Source organism: Crocodylus porosus, unplaced genomic scaffold, assembly GCF_001723895.1.
Source record: "Crocodylus porosus isolate Cpor-Errol unplaced genomic scaffold, CroPor_comp1, whole genome shotgun sequence".
NCBI classification, from domain to species: Eukaryota; Metazoa; Chordata; order Crocodylia; family Crocodylidae; genus Crocodylus; species Crocodylus porosus.
Genome location: NW_017728943.1, coordinates 67,867,192 through 67,882,799, shown reverse-complemented (window position 1 = coordinate 67,882,799; position 15,608 = coordinate 67,867,192). Strand labels below are relative to the sequence as shown.

General features: G+C 40.3%; 1 protein-coding gene across 2 annotated transcripts in view; it reads right to left on the bottom strand.

The window, feature by feature from the left end:
- The window catches only part of MARK1 (microtubule affinity regulating kinase 1), an 82,601-nt gene that overhangs the window by 13,133 nt on the left and 53,860 nt on the right, over positions 1 to 15,608 (bottom strand). For both annotated transcript variants that reach the window (XM_019549502.1, XM_019549503.1), the window contains 3 exons: positions 15,272 to 15,425; positions 13,881 to 14,074; positions 11,596 to 11,696 (listed from right to left, as the gene is read on the bottom strand). In XM_019549502.1, the coding sequence (XP_019405047.1) occupies positions 11,596 to 11,696; positions 13,881 to 14,074; positions 15,272 to 15,425 (449 nt within the window). The remainder of the gene's footprint in view (positions 1 to 11,595; positions 11,697 to 13,880; positions 14,075 to 15,271; positions 15,426 to 15,608) is intronic.

Genomic DNA, 15,608 nt, shown 5'->3' with positions numbered 1-15,608 from the left:
TAAGCTTAGTGGGGCAGGGGAAGAATTAATACCGCAAAAATTGAACACTGGCATTCCTTAACTAAGAGTGCTTGCTGTTACAGTGGTAATTTTCTGTGCAACACACATATCCAAATACTCCCAGCCAGGAAATATTTCCATCAGAAATAGATCACTCTGGAAATATGTCTAGCTACGGAGATTACATTGCAACTACTTTTTGCTTCTGGAATCATGGGCTCAAAGTGAACTTAATTGAAGTGAGATTATTGAGTTCTTGGTTATTAGTGGATAAATATCTACCTATCAAAATGACCACAACATTTTTTGTAATTCAGTCTCTGCTTCATGTCTCCAAAGACTGAAACTGCAAAAAAGTGATGAAAGTCAGAGCTTGGGTTCAGAGCACTGCAGAAATATATATGAAGAGGATGATTCAGTATCTACCTATAATAATAGTAGTTGCTGTAGTTACCATTAGCAAGCAAGGTTCTTTGGGTAGATGTAATCTTTTATTAGACCAACTAAATAGTTGGAAAAGTGTTCTTTGAAAGCTTTCGGGCACAAAACACCCTTCTTCAGGCACAGGGAAACTCTGCTGGTGTTAGGTGTTCTAATAAAAGATATCACATCTACCCAAAAAACCTTTCCTGCCCACATCCTTAAACCAATACAGCTACAACCAACCACCCTGTAGTTACCATATTTATATGAACCCAAGGTGAGATTTTTCCTCTCCAGTCAGCATGGGGGAGGAAAGCCCCTCATCTTGGATTTGTGTACAGGAAGGAGGTGGAGGGAGAAGCAGCTGCTGGGGCCCAGGTCGGTACCAGAGGCAAAGCCACACAGCAACTGCCTGGGCTCTCCTCCTCTCTCCCTTACTGTTAGGTGCAGCTCCGGCAGGTGCTGTCAGGTGTAGCTTCTGTCCCCTGCCATGTCAATCAGGCGCGAGGCAGCTCCTGCCCCAGAACACTGCTGCAAGGCTGGACAAAGGCTGTGCTTCCACGAGCTTTGTGCCGTGGGAGGGAATGGAACTAGGGTAACATCTGACAGTGAGAGGTGAGGGGGAAAGGGGACAGAGGCTGTGAGAAACAGGCATGGGGCAGGTGACAGGGGATGCAGGCACTGTGGTGGGGAGGGGGCTGGTAGTTGTAGGGGGAAATAGTGTGGGGGGAAGCCAGAAGGCAAGGGGGCTGCCTGTACCCCTGCCACTGCTTTCCCTACTATAACAGGGAGTGGGTAGGGAATTTAATATGGCCCTCTGATAATTAGATTCTATACCTGGAAAATTATAACACATTTGTAAGTTTTCCATATATAGAATCTAATTATTGAGAGGGTGGGGGGTGGAATATCTGAAATTCAGAAGTCATCTTTTATTTGGGTAAATTGGGTAACTAATTTTAACAATGGGTCATTTTTATCTACCCAACCAAAAACAAATACAATTCAAAAAAACCGAGATGTGCAGGTAGTAGCTGCAGTTTTCCTGGATCCACAAAATCATCTACAATTAAAAAGAGAGCCAGAAAGCACCATGGAGCATCCGCTGGAGGAGTAGTGACTTTTTTCATTTCTAAGAAATTACACCCCCAAAAGATATTGGGATAAGATGAATGGACAGTTCAGATATAACTATCAATAAATGTCATGGAGAAAACAGAATCAGAATACTGGCAATTTGAGAAATTCCACATATTTATACAGCAGTGTAAATTCCAGAATAAAATGTAGCCACTCTGGCAGCATCAGTCCTGGTAATGCTGGTCCTAAACCTGGGTAAGTGAAGAGGGGACTGGCATCTGATAGGCAGCCAGTCACAAAAATAAAGCCAAATTCAGAACACAATAAAAAAAGGAGGAGATAAGAGTCTGCTAGTACATTCCTTAGGAGTGAGGTGCAGCAGTGGCTTCCTGGGGTTATGTCAAGTATAGAAGAGACATCACATCACAACTGATTGGTGCAGCCAAAAATTCAGAAGATCAAAACAGTGAGATGGAATATTGGTTCAATTATAGGGCAGAATGGAATTGGCCAAGACACTAACAAGGAAAAAAATATAGTTGGTATGTATCCAAGAAGTGAAATGGAAGAAAGAGAAAACTAAGGACACTGGTGAAGGCTATAAGCTTGTTTACTATGGACAAGGCAGAAACAATGGTGTTGGTGTCATTCGGGATAGAGACATAAAGGACAAGAGAAGCAGGCCAGTGACAGGGTTAGAGCCATCAAGCTGGCACTTAAAAGCAGAATGATGAATGCTACTGGAGTGCATCTGCACCCAAGGCTGGCTGTGACAGAGGCACACATGTAGCTGCTACCATCCTTGGACCTGGCTTGGCATTAGGAATGATGACAGTCAGATCATCAAACAGGCAGCAAACCACACAAGTTAGCCATTATGAACATTTTCTTTATTAAGAAAGATGAACACATTATCTCCTATACAAGTGAAAACACAAGTAATTAGACTGTGTATATTCTGGTCCCTGGCTATACATTGAAAAAAATGTAATTTCCAGATTTCCAGGGAGTAACTTATCACCAGGGATATACCGAAATTGCAATTTCACAACTAATGCAAAATAGGTATTTTCCACAAAAATTAGAGACATCTGCAAAAAAAGCCCCACAAAAAAATGGGGAAAAGCAGGGCTCCATGTAAAAATAAAAGGTTTTTCTTCCTCCGCCCACCCTTCCAGGCAGCAGCAAGATGGCTGCTGACCACAATCAGCTGCTAACTGGGCAAGAGGGCTGCCTTCATGCAGCCCCCTCAGCCTGAGCAGACAGGGATAGGCCCAGCCCTGCTTTTTTAATTTGCAGCCAAAGATGCCTGCCCTGGCTGGGCCCATCCCAGGATAAGTTGGAGCTGTGGAGGGTAGGGGATGGGGAAGTAAGGAGCAGAGCTGGACCTGGAGGAGCAGAGCTGGGGCAGGCAGTGTGGGCAGGCCAAGGGCAGTAGAGCCAGGTCAGGGAGGTGGGGGAGAAGCATGGCCTGAAGGGGATGGGGAGAGGTGGGAAATGGAGGGAGTGTGGCCCAGCCAGGGGGGAAGAGCTGGATCCAGGTTGGGAGGCAGTGTGGCCTGGCCAAGAAGCCAAGTGGCAGCAGCAGCCCATGCCCACACAGGGCTGGGTGGGGAGGTTATTTCCCCCCACCCCCTGTGCAAGCCAGGGCCAAGAGGGGACTGGGGTCAGACTGGGCCAGAGGGCAGTGGGTGCCCCAGTCGATCAGACACAAAATTGAAGCTTGGTGCCACAACAGGCCCATGAAATTTGACACCAGGCTCCGTGGTTTGAGTACAGCCCTACTTATCTCACAGAGCACAAACTGCTAACTATGAAATTATGTAAGACCAAGTAGTTGTAGATGAAAATAAGCTAAATCATAATGCTGAAAGTTGAAAAAGAAGGGTCAAGAGGGACCTGGAAAGATTATCAGTGAATTATGAGAAGACACGGCTGAATGCATGGTTGTGGACATTTTTTGCCACAAGCTCTATATTCAGAGAGAAAAATTGGTGGTGAAATGAGGTGGTATGGGCAACGACCAGGAGAAAGAAGAAAGGGTTCAAAGTATGGCAGATCAAAGAATAAAAAGATTGTGAGAAATATAAACGAGCAAGAAGGAGGCAAAGAAAGTAAATGGCAGAAGCTAGGACTAAAACCTGAAATATCTGAAAACAGAAGGTAGGCAGAAAAGACTTTCATCAACTTGTAAGGATTCAAGAGAGGGCAAACCAGAGATACCTGGGAAGTATGGTACATAGAAGACAAAGCAGGCAAAATTTTGGCAGAGCCAGAAAAAAATCAAAGATAGCTGGAAGCATTAATTTGAGAGATATATCAACAAAGCTAGCCCAAGGCAGCGGTACAGACTAGTTTTGGTAAATCAAGTGCTGGTTGTATCAATAATGCAGAAAGTAGTAACAGATACCTTGAATAAAACGACAGATCAGAAAGCTGTAGGGCCAGACAGAATACCAAGTGAGACATGAAAAACACTGAAATATGAAAGTGAAAGTCTCCTCAACAAGTTCTTGAATAAGATCATGTTATGCAAAAAAATGCTAGATGTATAAAGAAAGAGCTTATTTTTCAAAACAAAGGAAATGTATAAGACTGTGGAATAAAAGTAATGAATTTGCACCACAAACTGGTGGGAAAGGATCATCAAACCAAGACTGAGACATGAAGTTAAACTTGGCTACAATCAGTTCATGCCCATGAAAATAAATCAACTGTTGATGCCACCTTTGCAGTAATGCTCCCAATAGAAAAGTACAGAAAAACCAACAAAAATAATCCTTCACCTGGTGTTCATTGACAAGGGGAAAAACATATGACCATGCACCAAGAGAAGTGATGTGATGGTACATGAAAGAACAACTGGTACCAGAAGTCTGAGAAAGTTGTGCAAGACACATAAGCAGCTCAGCAACACAGGTTAGAAGCACAAGCAGGGAGTGGAAGATTTCCTGGTCAAGATTAGGGTCCAAAGGTCAGCATTTAAGCCCTTTCCTGTTTGTGCTAGTCTTGGACACACTCACCAAGGACATTTGGAAGAATGCCCCCTGGTGCATGATGTTCACAGATGTTGTGGTCTTGATTGCAGAAAGCAGAGAACAGGTAGAGAGTGACTTGGATAGATGGAGGAACATCCTGGAAAGACACAGCCTACGCATCAGCAAGGAAAAAACAGAGAACATGTCACACTTTCACTGAGGGAAACACATCTAAGGCACTGGAGCACCACCATATATCATCGGGGTGCAAATTAAAGTATTTGGGGTCCATTGTGTAAGAAAGCAGAGAGATAAAACAAGTCAGGATTAGAATAAATAAGGCATGGACAAAGACAGAGCAAAGTGAGTTGAGTGGTTTGCAACAGAAAAATGTCTGTTTGTCTGAAAGAAAAAAAATGGCAGTGATAAAGCCAGTGCATGGATCTGCTGAGCAATGAAGAAACAAGTTTTCCACGATGAAGATGACTGGGATGCAAGATCATGCAAAAAATGAAGAGAAATGCCTGCAACCGGATCTAGTTTTGCAACTGGAGAAGGGGACACGATAGAGGAAAAACTGAGTAAAAGCAGACAGATGGTTTGGGCACACTGCCAGAAGGCCTGGAAAGTATGTGGGAAAGAAAAATTTGGGCCATGAGAATCCAGAGCAGAAGAAAGGAAGAAAGATCCAAGAAGACACAGCATGAAATGTGTAAAACAAGACTCAAGAATATGTGATCTTTCAGAAGAGATGGCAATGAACAGCAGTTTGTGGAGAAAGAGGACTGAAAAAGCAAATCCCAATAAGTGGGAAATGTGCTGAAGAAGAAGAAATTTCAGAAATACAGTACTTTGGTGGATGAATATTGTGATAAGCTTTGATTGAAAATTTTTCACATTCATGTTTTAAAGTACCAATTGCAGACAAATAAGCAAAGAGCCAGGATTATAAACTACAGACTATCGATCATAAATTTGGAAGTTAGATAGTAAATATTTCAGAAATGGAGCCTCTCCATTTCTACTTCCTCTCCAAATTAAGTTCTCTTGTTAAAATACATAAAGGAATGTAATTATTCCTCTTTGCTGCTGCTCAATTTGGACCATGCAGAAGGATATTTTACAATATAGCTAACAATTATTACCAATAAAATGATAAATAATTAGAGTTACAAATGCTTTATCTGAATTTGTTTGCTTACAACACATGACATATTTGCTATTAATTGTCACTTTATAAATCAGTATTTCAGATCAAAATCAAACAGCTGAAAAATTTAAAAAGACATTCATTATACCTATCAGGGAAAAAAATTGGTAGAAAGAATAAAATAAAAGCAAGTTAAATTTCAGTGTAGGAAAAAGTGTTCATAATTTACTGCCAGTCCATAGAGATGACATTTCTCAAACAACATGAGGGGACTAGTGGAATTAAGGGGGGTTGTTATTTCAAAGCCAAAGGCAGTTAAACGCAGAACACGGGGGTGGAGAAAGAGTTCTCTTATTGTATTTCATTAAACACAATCATATCATCAGTCCTACTCCAAAACATATTACTTCCTGCTCCCTAGGATGTACATATTTATCTTGTCAGAGGGAGGCAAGAAAAGAAGCAGCATTATTAAAAATTAGATTTTGAAGGTTTCTTGAAACAGAAGAATTAGATTTTAATTAAGGAAGCTATTTTGCAAAATTGGAAATCTGGGAAGATTTTTTTTTTTTTTTTGTGGTCACAAACCAAGGTAGCAAAAAACCCCAAAATTTTTAATCCAAAAAACCCAAAAATGTGTTGGGTTGGTTTTTTGGAGGGGGGGGGGGTTTGGAATTATTACCACACTGTCTTAGAAGTTGTATGTGGTTGCCTCATGCCCCTACACTCCTTAAAAGGACCTCAGAAGAGAAGGGATTCTTGAGGCATGCTACAGTATAAACCAACATCCTCCCCACCCCATCACTCCCAAACAACAGCATCATTTCCAAATGAAGAAAAAGTATCTCTTTGGCAATTCAAATCTGAATGCTAACTCACTGACATTCAAATTTGGCACCTTCCCTGCAAGGCAAGATGCAACTGTTTGTCAGCCTTACACATTAGCAAGGCAGACCATCCAGCAGCTTTGCTTCACCAGTATGCAGAGCCACTTTCTAGATACAGATTCCTCAAGGTATCTATGAGGTCCTGAAAGCCATGAAAGTTGTTCATCCATGGTGCTGGGGGAAGGACAGCTGCCTCAGTAGGAGAGGGCAGTGACAACAGCTCATTAGGAAGCTCCTGCATCCCACAGATTGGGTGTGGAAAAATCTTCCTATTCTAGGGACATGAGATCAAAATGTTGACTAGGGCAAAGGTGGGGGTGCAAGAAAACTGAAGCAGACAACCAGTCCCAGAAAACTCCCCACAGTGGAGCGTCCACAGCCAAAAGAGTTCACATGGGAAGGTTACGGAAAGACCCATAAGAACACTGAACTAGAAGCTAGGAAGTGTGAGGCAGTGGCCTAGTCCAGCGCTTTTCTTCAAGGGAAACCTGTGGCCATGGTAAGAAGTACTATAAGCACACTCAGAACCATGATCATTTTCATTTAATTGTTCCAACAAACCTGAAACAAGGGGTGGTTCTATTGATCAGAGCCTGAGTCAGCAGGGCTGATGGATTCAGAGCCAGAGAAAGTAGCAAAGTCTAGTCTCAAATGGATCAAGTCACCCAGTTACATGAAATAAAGTGATGCCACTGAAGACATCATCACTAATGGAGAAGACAGTACTGCAGGAGACCACACTGGCAGACCACATCTTGGCAGAGTGGTAATGTTAGTGTACATGTTCTCAGTGCCATATCAGAAGTCTGTGGCAATGTGCTGGATCCATGAAAACAAGGTGACTTGGATATTTATCCTTGCACACTGAAGAGGGTGACGAATCAGTGCCAGTACTACAGCACTGAAATATTTCTGCACTTCTTTGGAATCCCCATGAGACCTCACAGATTTGGCCAGAGAAAGGTCAGAATTCCACATAGTACTAAGCTCTGGGGTCAGAGAACAATCCCATCAATTTACCCAGGAGGAAAACCTAGAGTCTGATCTTGTGCTTCTTTTGGAATCAAACTTGCGGACAATAAGGAATACAAAACAGTTCAAAAACAAGAGCAGAATTTACTATCCCCAACTGTGGGACATGTAGTGCTATTGCAGGAGGGACACAGCTTGAATCCAAGTGATCTGGGGCAACCTACCATGACAGTCAAGCAAGGGGGAAAAACAAAGCTTCGTTCAGTTGGAGAAGCTACTTGATGCAACCCAGGGGAACCTCACAGCTCACTAACAGGTGGTGGAGACCAAGAGAAATGGTGGAAAGAGGATGAACTGAAGAAAGCCCCAAAATAGCAGGGAAAAAGCAGATTCTGAGTGCCACTGTAGGGCAAAAACATTGACTAAACCAAATTACAAAAGCCCTGTCTCAAGCCCAGATGGTCAAGAGGAATTGAGGGACAGGAAGCATATGTTGCCATTCATATAGGGGTTCAGAACACAAGGACAAGCAAAACATATGTCCACTGTAAAAGGTACTGCTAGGGTAAAAATCTCTCAGAGCCTGAGTACTTATAGCACAAGTGTAATACAATACATATATGTACAAACAATTAAAAGGATAAATGAGATTATTAAGCTTACCAGTTTCCAAGTCATACTTAGGCACTTGTTATACTTCTTTTATTGGATTATTTTAAGCTTTTTATTGCAAAATACTTTACTAAAACTTAAGCAACACAAAGTTGCATTTATTTCTGGATCCTCACTATACGTGGAATAACTTAATGGTGCAGTAAGAAGCTCTTTGACAACCACATGCAGTGACAACCACACTTAGGATAGTGGTTTTCACACTGTGTTCAGTAGTAGGATAGAATTCTCCAATAGGTCATCAGGGATTCTACAAAGTCTGCAGATAATGGAAGACTGGGCCATGTTACCCCATATGGCTCATGGAGCCAGGGGCAGAGCAGAAGAAATGATACGGAAAAGTTCTGTGACTTCAGGAAGTTTGAAAACCACTGACTGTGGGGTGTGTGGGGGGGTGGGAATCTAAAAAATCGAAACACTGCAGCACATCAGAAAGCTTGGCTGCTATGCTGGATTGACGCCAGAAAATCAAGTGCAAGCAGGCAAATTTTACAACTTCATTAAAAAACCCCCCAAAAACCACACACAAAATATCTGAACACAAGAATTTTCAATTGACTTTTGAAATTGAACCCAAACTTTAAAAAGCACAAAACCTAGCCAGAGGGACTTCTCCAAGGGGATCCCATGTTGCAGGGAGAGTTTTAAAATTTTCACACAACCCTCACAAGAATCCTTGGTGTCCCATGGGACCACAGCATTTAAAGCTAACATTACAGGTCGAAAAAGAAAACATTTTTTCCTAGAACAGAGGTAGCGATGGTTTTGTCATTTGGGACACCTGGGGTACTACCCCACTCCAAAATCGTACAGTAAAATTAAAATCAGAGAGAATGTTTCCATTACTGCAATATGCAACATTCACCACTGTTAAACTGAACTAGACAAGTTATGAAATAAACACATATAGGTATCTGTGCCAGCACTGAGACTTCTGCTTAGCTGATGTTAGGGCTGTCTAACTGGTAATCTCCAGGCTGCATGCCCCTGCCCCAGTGGGCGAGGCAGCATGGTGCAGTGCAGCCTTTGGTGCCAGGGAAGCCAACAGCCCAGAGCACTTATGCAGTGTGGTGCTTACAGGAAAGCCTGTGGGGAACTGGATATGAGGTGGGATTGCAGCAGGGTGGGAATGTGCTCACCCAATGTACACAGAAAGGGAGTTGGGGGAAGGGGTAGGACTGGTGAGAGTACTGACACAGCGTGCAGGCTGGGGAGCATAGCTCAACAGTACTGCCCTTGATGTGCAGCCCATGGCACATGTGGCCCCTGGCTATTTTGAAGTTGGACAGGTCTGGTTTATGTGGTACAGACAGAACTACTGCAGAAACCAAGTTTCACTGAGCACCCATCAGCAATACTGTGAACATGCGAGTCAAATTTCAAGTGTTCTAATTAACGTAAATTAAAATACTCCACAATTTTAACTCAGGGTGCCTCTGGAAGACCTAGGACATAACTTTTGGTTAAAGAAATGTAAAGTCATCAAAACCAAACTATTATGTGTTCAAGAATCCTCAAACTCTTCATATAAAAGGTTTTGTTTTACCAAAGCACGATGAAATCTATTAATAATGAAGCAGAAACCAAGTCCCAAAGTGATATATGATTTCTAGAAGAAAGCCAATAGATAAAAGCTTTTAGCCCCATTACAAGCTTGTGGCAGGATGTGTGTTCAACTACACTAAACAAACTAAGCTATAATACACTATGTATTTTGGAGTGTAGCACTGTATTACAACTCAATTGATTTCTATAAGAAAGCCAAGAAAGAGAGAGAAACAATCACATGAATATTTATTTCAGTCATTAAAAGAACCAGACAAAAACCTAGCCACTCCACAGACAATATTTTACAATTGTCAAATTTCCCACATATTGTACTTATATTATTTATTATTTTAAGAAAGTGTACCAATTGAAATGTTGTGTACTTAGAAAGTTACAATATACTAAATATTTTAAAGTTAAAACTAGATAATGTTTTTACTCTTAAAACACCACCTGTCAGTAATCAGAAAAACAATTCTCCTCTTGAAATTAATGCCTATACAGTGCTCTATCCATTTTTTCTTGAAGAGCTCATAATTGTACTTGTAAACCATTCTGCAATGGCAATAAGTTTTAGGCTGCTTTTGAATCATTACACAATTATCAAAAATAGTTTAGCAAGGCTTTATATATTTTCCTTCCATGTCTGATACACAAACAGTTGACAATCCTATATTTTAGGAAATTAGAGAAAATACATAGTGTTTTGTTTAAATATGTTTTGCTCAATAAAGTGATGGTAACCGAAATGCAAATTAGTTTAACCAGCTGCCCTTCATTTTCTGATTGGGCTTTTCTGATCTTTGCAGTTCTTAGCCTTCAGATTATTTCAGGATAGCATAAAGGTGCATATAGGTTAGTGATTCTTAAACTTTTTAGACTTAAGGTACTATGATTTATCTGAATTTAGTGGCAGCCCATTTCCCAGGAAATGCAGGCAGGGCCAAAAGAAAGTAACTGCAACCAGCAGAGGGTGTTCCTGGCTGCATTAGGTTTATCAGGCTTCTGTTCAGGAAACCCGCATGAATGTACGTACCCCTTGTACTGTACTAATACTTAACATTTCAGTCAAACATGTTTACTTGAAGAAGCATGCTAATTTTTTATTAATGCATTAATATAGAGTGGCTCTCAACCAGAGGATGAACTTAATGTAGGCAAGAGTGTCTCCTACTAGCACAGCCATTTTCCTGTGCAGGCTCTTAGGCACCTCCTGGAAACAGAGGAACATAGGGCAATATCAAGTGGCAGTGGCACCCCGAAAAGATCTTGTGGCTCCCCAGGTATTTCTTGAACAAAAACTGTTCACATAACAAAGTGTTTAATTAATGTATAAAGATTTTCTTTAACCTCCCCCCCTCACCAAAACCCCTAAAATAACAATATATTTAATCCACAGTGATAATCACATCTATTAGATACAATAAAGAACTAGAATCAACTGAAGGATTTTCTGGGCAAATTTAAGTAAACATGAGATCCATAGCTCTACGCCAGCTATAGAGTTTAATCTTATTCAATAGTTGTTATGTAACAATTAAAAAAAACAAAACAAGTCTTACACTTTCAGAGCCATCGTCTGACTCTAGAGTATTTTTGTCCATTTAGGCTGTATGTTCCTCTGCCCTCGCTATAGTGATGGAGGCTACTCCTGATAATTAAACAGCTTCAGACAGAAATAAGTAAAAAAGAAACACTGACTTTGCCATAAACCTAATCGCAATATAAAAACATTCAGAGGGTTTTGCAGATGACAGGACACTTACAACTGCATCCAAGGTTTGACTCACTACACATTACAGTGTTTTGTACTGTAACCAGACTGGTAAAATGTTTATTTTTCTCCTCTGCTGTAACTTAGCACAAATGCTAAAATTTTGCCTACCTGTTGTCTTTCCCATTCTGCATTGCTGAATAACGATCTGTAGATCGTTCACAAACGTAGGTGTTCCTTCTTGTCATCCCGCCAACTGGAAAAACATTGTTCTAGACAGGAGGATACAAGAGGAAAAATAGAAACAATTCATTCAAATTATATGGGTATCAAGGTATAAGAAAATGCAAACATATTTGACAAATGAAAACATATTTAATGCCATGACAAATTATACTCTCAACTGTTTATGAAAAAGACATTAACTAACCTTTTGACACAAAAAAAGTTACCTCACCAACTATCCATCTCTAATCCTGTCATTACCACACTATCTGTGGATAAAAGCATGGAATAAAAGCACTGAAGAAAAGCATGGAAAATAAAATAAAAAAGAATGGGAGAGTGAAGTTAATGCTTTAACAGTCAGTTCCTAAGGATGGCAAAAAAGGTACATAAGTTCCAATCCTGCTAGGAATGTGAACTATGATATCCCTGTAAGGATGCAATGAGGTTTGCAGGACTATTTGGGCATACTGGTATGCTATCCAGTTCTGATCCTAATTTTTTTTCCCCCCTTTGCTGAAAGGAGATTTTTGCATTACTCAACCTTGGTATTATGCTGAAATTAGGAATTACCACGTGGAATTGAAGTGTATTTTGTGAGAAAGTACAGCAATGAATGTGAAATACGTTTTTGTGTTAAAATGGTGAAGGTCACAGAGAACTATTCTTTGATAGTCTGTCCTTACCCACACTCTGCTGATGTATTTCTTGCCACCATGCTATTTGAAATTATTTTTAAAATTGTCTCATTCTCTCTGCCCTGCCTTCTGCTTTACTCATCTTCGCCAAGTTAGTTAGAAATTAATGTTAACATAACGAGTTAAAAGAAAAGTAGGATTTTTTCATAAGAAATGCTTACTTGAGCTGAACTACAACCACAACATCATACTGTACTATCTTAAGTTAGCTCCTCATGAAGCCTCTCTCACAAATGCCCTAAAAATGGTAACATATCCATACTGTACAATCATAGTACCTAATATATGAATTTTTTCACTCTCCCTCATAAAAATACTCAATTTAATCAGCTCTAAGTAAAGAAATACTTTGGATACATCCGCTTCTAAAACTCACCAGCATAATCAGCTTTTGGATGATACAGTTTTGAGGAGGCCTCAACAGACTGATTATCTAATAAAATTTCATCTCACAGGATTCAGTTCAATCACACATCCACTGAACCCTAACTTCAAGTCCCACCAGGGAGAAGTTTTTAAATAAGAGAAAAATAGTTTTAATGCAGCTGTGATCTACTGCAGATGCTATCAGAGTAGAAGTTGTCTTTAAATGTAGTGGATTTAAATATGTTTTGCTTAAGAGTTTCTTTAGCAGGAGCATGAATTCCATCAAATTCCATCCTAATAATCCAGAAGAGGCCGCAGTGAAATTCCAAAGAAAAGTGAAAATTTCTACAGAGTGCATCATCTTTTTTTTTTTTTTCCTAAACTGCACAAATGCTTCTATCTTCATATTTGACAAAGTATATCTTATCTTGACAAAGATGTCTGATTCTTGTAACTTGTGAGACCTGCATATTCTAAATAGCTCTTCCAAGTTCCTGGGTATTTAGTTGTAGCTGCGTTGGTCTAAGGACATAGGCAACGAAGGTTCTTTGAGTAGATGTGATATCTTTTATTAGACAAACTGAGTAGTTGGAAAAAAGTTCCTGGCAAGCTTTTGAGCACAGTCACCTTTCTTTAGGCATACAGTCTCTCTGCTGGTCTGAAACTCATTCCTTGGAGTCTCAGACCACCAGAGACTCCCTATGCCCAAAGAAGGGTGACTGTGCCCAAAAGCTTGCCAAGAACTTTTTTCCAACTACTTGGTTGGTCTAATAAAAGATATTACATCTACTCAAAGAACCCTGTCTTCCAAGTTCATGCTTTAATTAGGCATCCTGTATCCCTATTCAAGTAGCAAGAAATGCTTTAAGTGTATGCAGTGAACATCCACAATGCTGCTCAATCAAGCCTGGCACCATGTCAGGTTAGATTATTACTGAAAGTATAAAAGGAAAAAACACTTTTGGAAGCAGGCTGGAAGCTTTTTTTTTTTTAAAAAAAGATAATTATAGCATAGCTTCCTATCGATATACCAACACAAGCTATTAGAACACATGGTTAACAGAATATTCACTAATATAAGGAGAGTATATACAGAATATACTGTATACTCAGCTGATTTTATCCCAGCAACTCTTGAAAAAAAAAACGACCCACCCACATACTCACACTTGGAACAGCAGTTGATTTCTTTCTTTCTGGACCTACAAGTGGACTTGCAGCCATTTCTCCTTTGGATCCAACCATAGTGCTGCTTAGCTTACGTGATGCATCCTTATCCCAGTCCTCTTTCTGTTCACTCTCCACACTGTTTGCCTGAGCCCTTTTAGTGTATGATACAGCAGGAGGAATTGAAGGACCAACTGTCAAATAAAAAGAATATGAATACCATCTAGAAACTATCTTTGCATATTCCTCAGTCAATATAGGCTGAAGTATAATTCTCTGATAACCAACTCTGAATGACTAAGGCAATGGCTGGTGTGCACACTGACTGTTACAGAAGCTAAAACAACAAAAATACCTGTGCTTTACTGGAAGAAGCAAAGCATTAGTTTGACCTGGCTCCACAGCACCTGTATAATAGATCAGGCGTTTCAGCAGGGCTTTTGGGTGCTTTTATCTAATGCTGATTCAATCAGCATTAGATAACAGCACCAAAAAAGCCCCACTATAGCACCCAATCAGCCAGATCCAACTAATGCAGTGCCTCTTCTGGGCGTGTGCTGGGCGCAGCAGGGGAATGCACCAAGTACAAAGTAAAGTGCCGTTTCAGGTTTTTTTTAACATATGTAAGCAGCCATTAGTTTTAAAATGCATCTGCCTCTTCATTACACTTTATGTTTTCACATTTGTAAGTTCATCATATACTTCCTGTTCCATACTGGTACCGAACTTTAAGTTTAAAATTAGTATTATTTTAATCATTAATAAAATTATTAAAAACAAGCAAAGAAAATGGAATAAAGCTAATGAAAGGGAAATTGTTTCCTATTTTTAATATTTTATTTTTAAAAGACTTTTCCCTATCCTCTCATTAGCAAATGAGCAACAACAGCTTTCCCTTTTCAACTCAGTTTTTAAATATTTTGGGGTAAAGCTGTCGTACTCCACTGACATAAATAAAACTAATTTACAGCAGTTAAAGATCTGTCCTTAAATACCAGCCACTTCTAGGGAAGAAGCAATAATGACCTAGCAAGGAAGAAAAGGAAAAATGAAAGATTTGTTCAAGGACTTAATTCAAACATTGTGTTTGCGCGCACACGTGCATGTGTGCGCATGTGTGCACACACACATACATATATAATAATTATTATGCAAATATAATTATTTATATACACACACAAATTGGTTATGAAAAGTAAGGTCAAAGGGATTAATTTGTTAAACTGGCCCTTCTTTATCACTGAAGCATTTATACAAATGAAAAGCATTATGGGGTGGCATGATGAAGCATAAAACAAATGCACAGAAAAGTGGACCTGCCAGGATCACAAAACACTGCACACCAACTTATATTGTGTATGTTAATTTACTTGTTTGAATATCATTCCCACCATGATCACTGAACCGCCGTTGTTTCTGATTAGTCGATATACTCCGTTGGACTTTCAGGTGAGCGGGAGACTGCACAGAGCTGTTGTTGAGGTCACTGCTAGGTCGAGACCGCTGACTCAGGTTACTACTGGACAAGGACTCACTTCCTTCAAACTAGAAACATAAAAAAGCAGGGGTTTTCAGATAACACAGAGCAGGGGGAGGGACGGCGGGGGGCAGCCGCATGCAGAGTGGGGTGTGGTAGTGGCCATACACACAGCAGCAGTGGCAAAGAGTGGTGCTGGCACACAGAGCAGGGGGTGGCGGTGGCTGCATGTGGAGGAGCGGGAGCAAAAC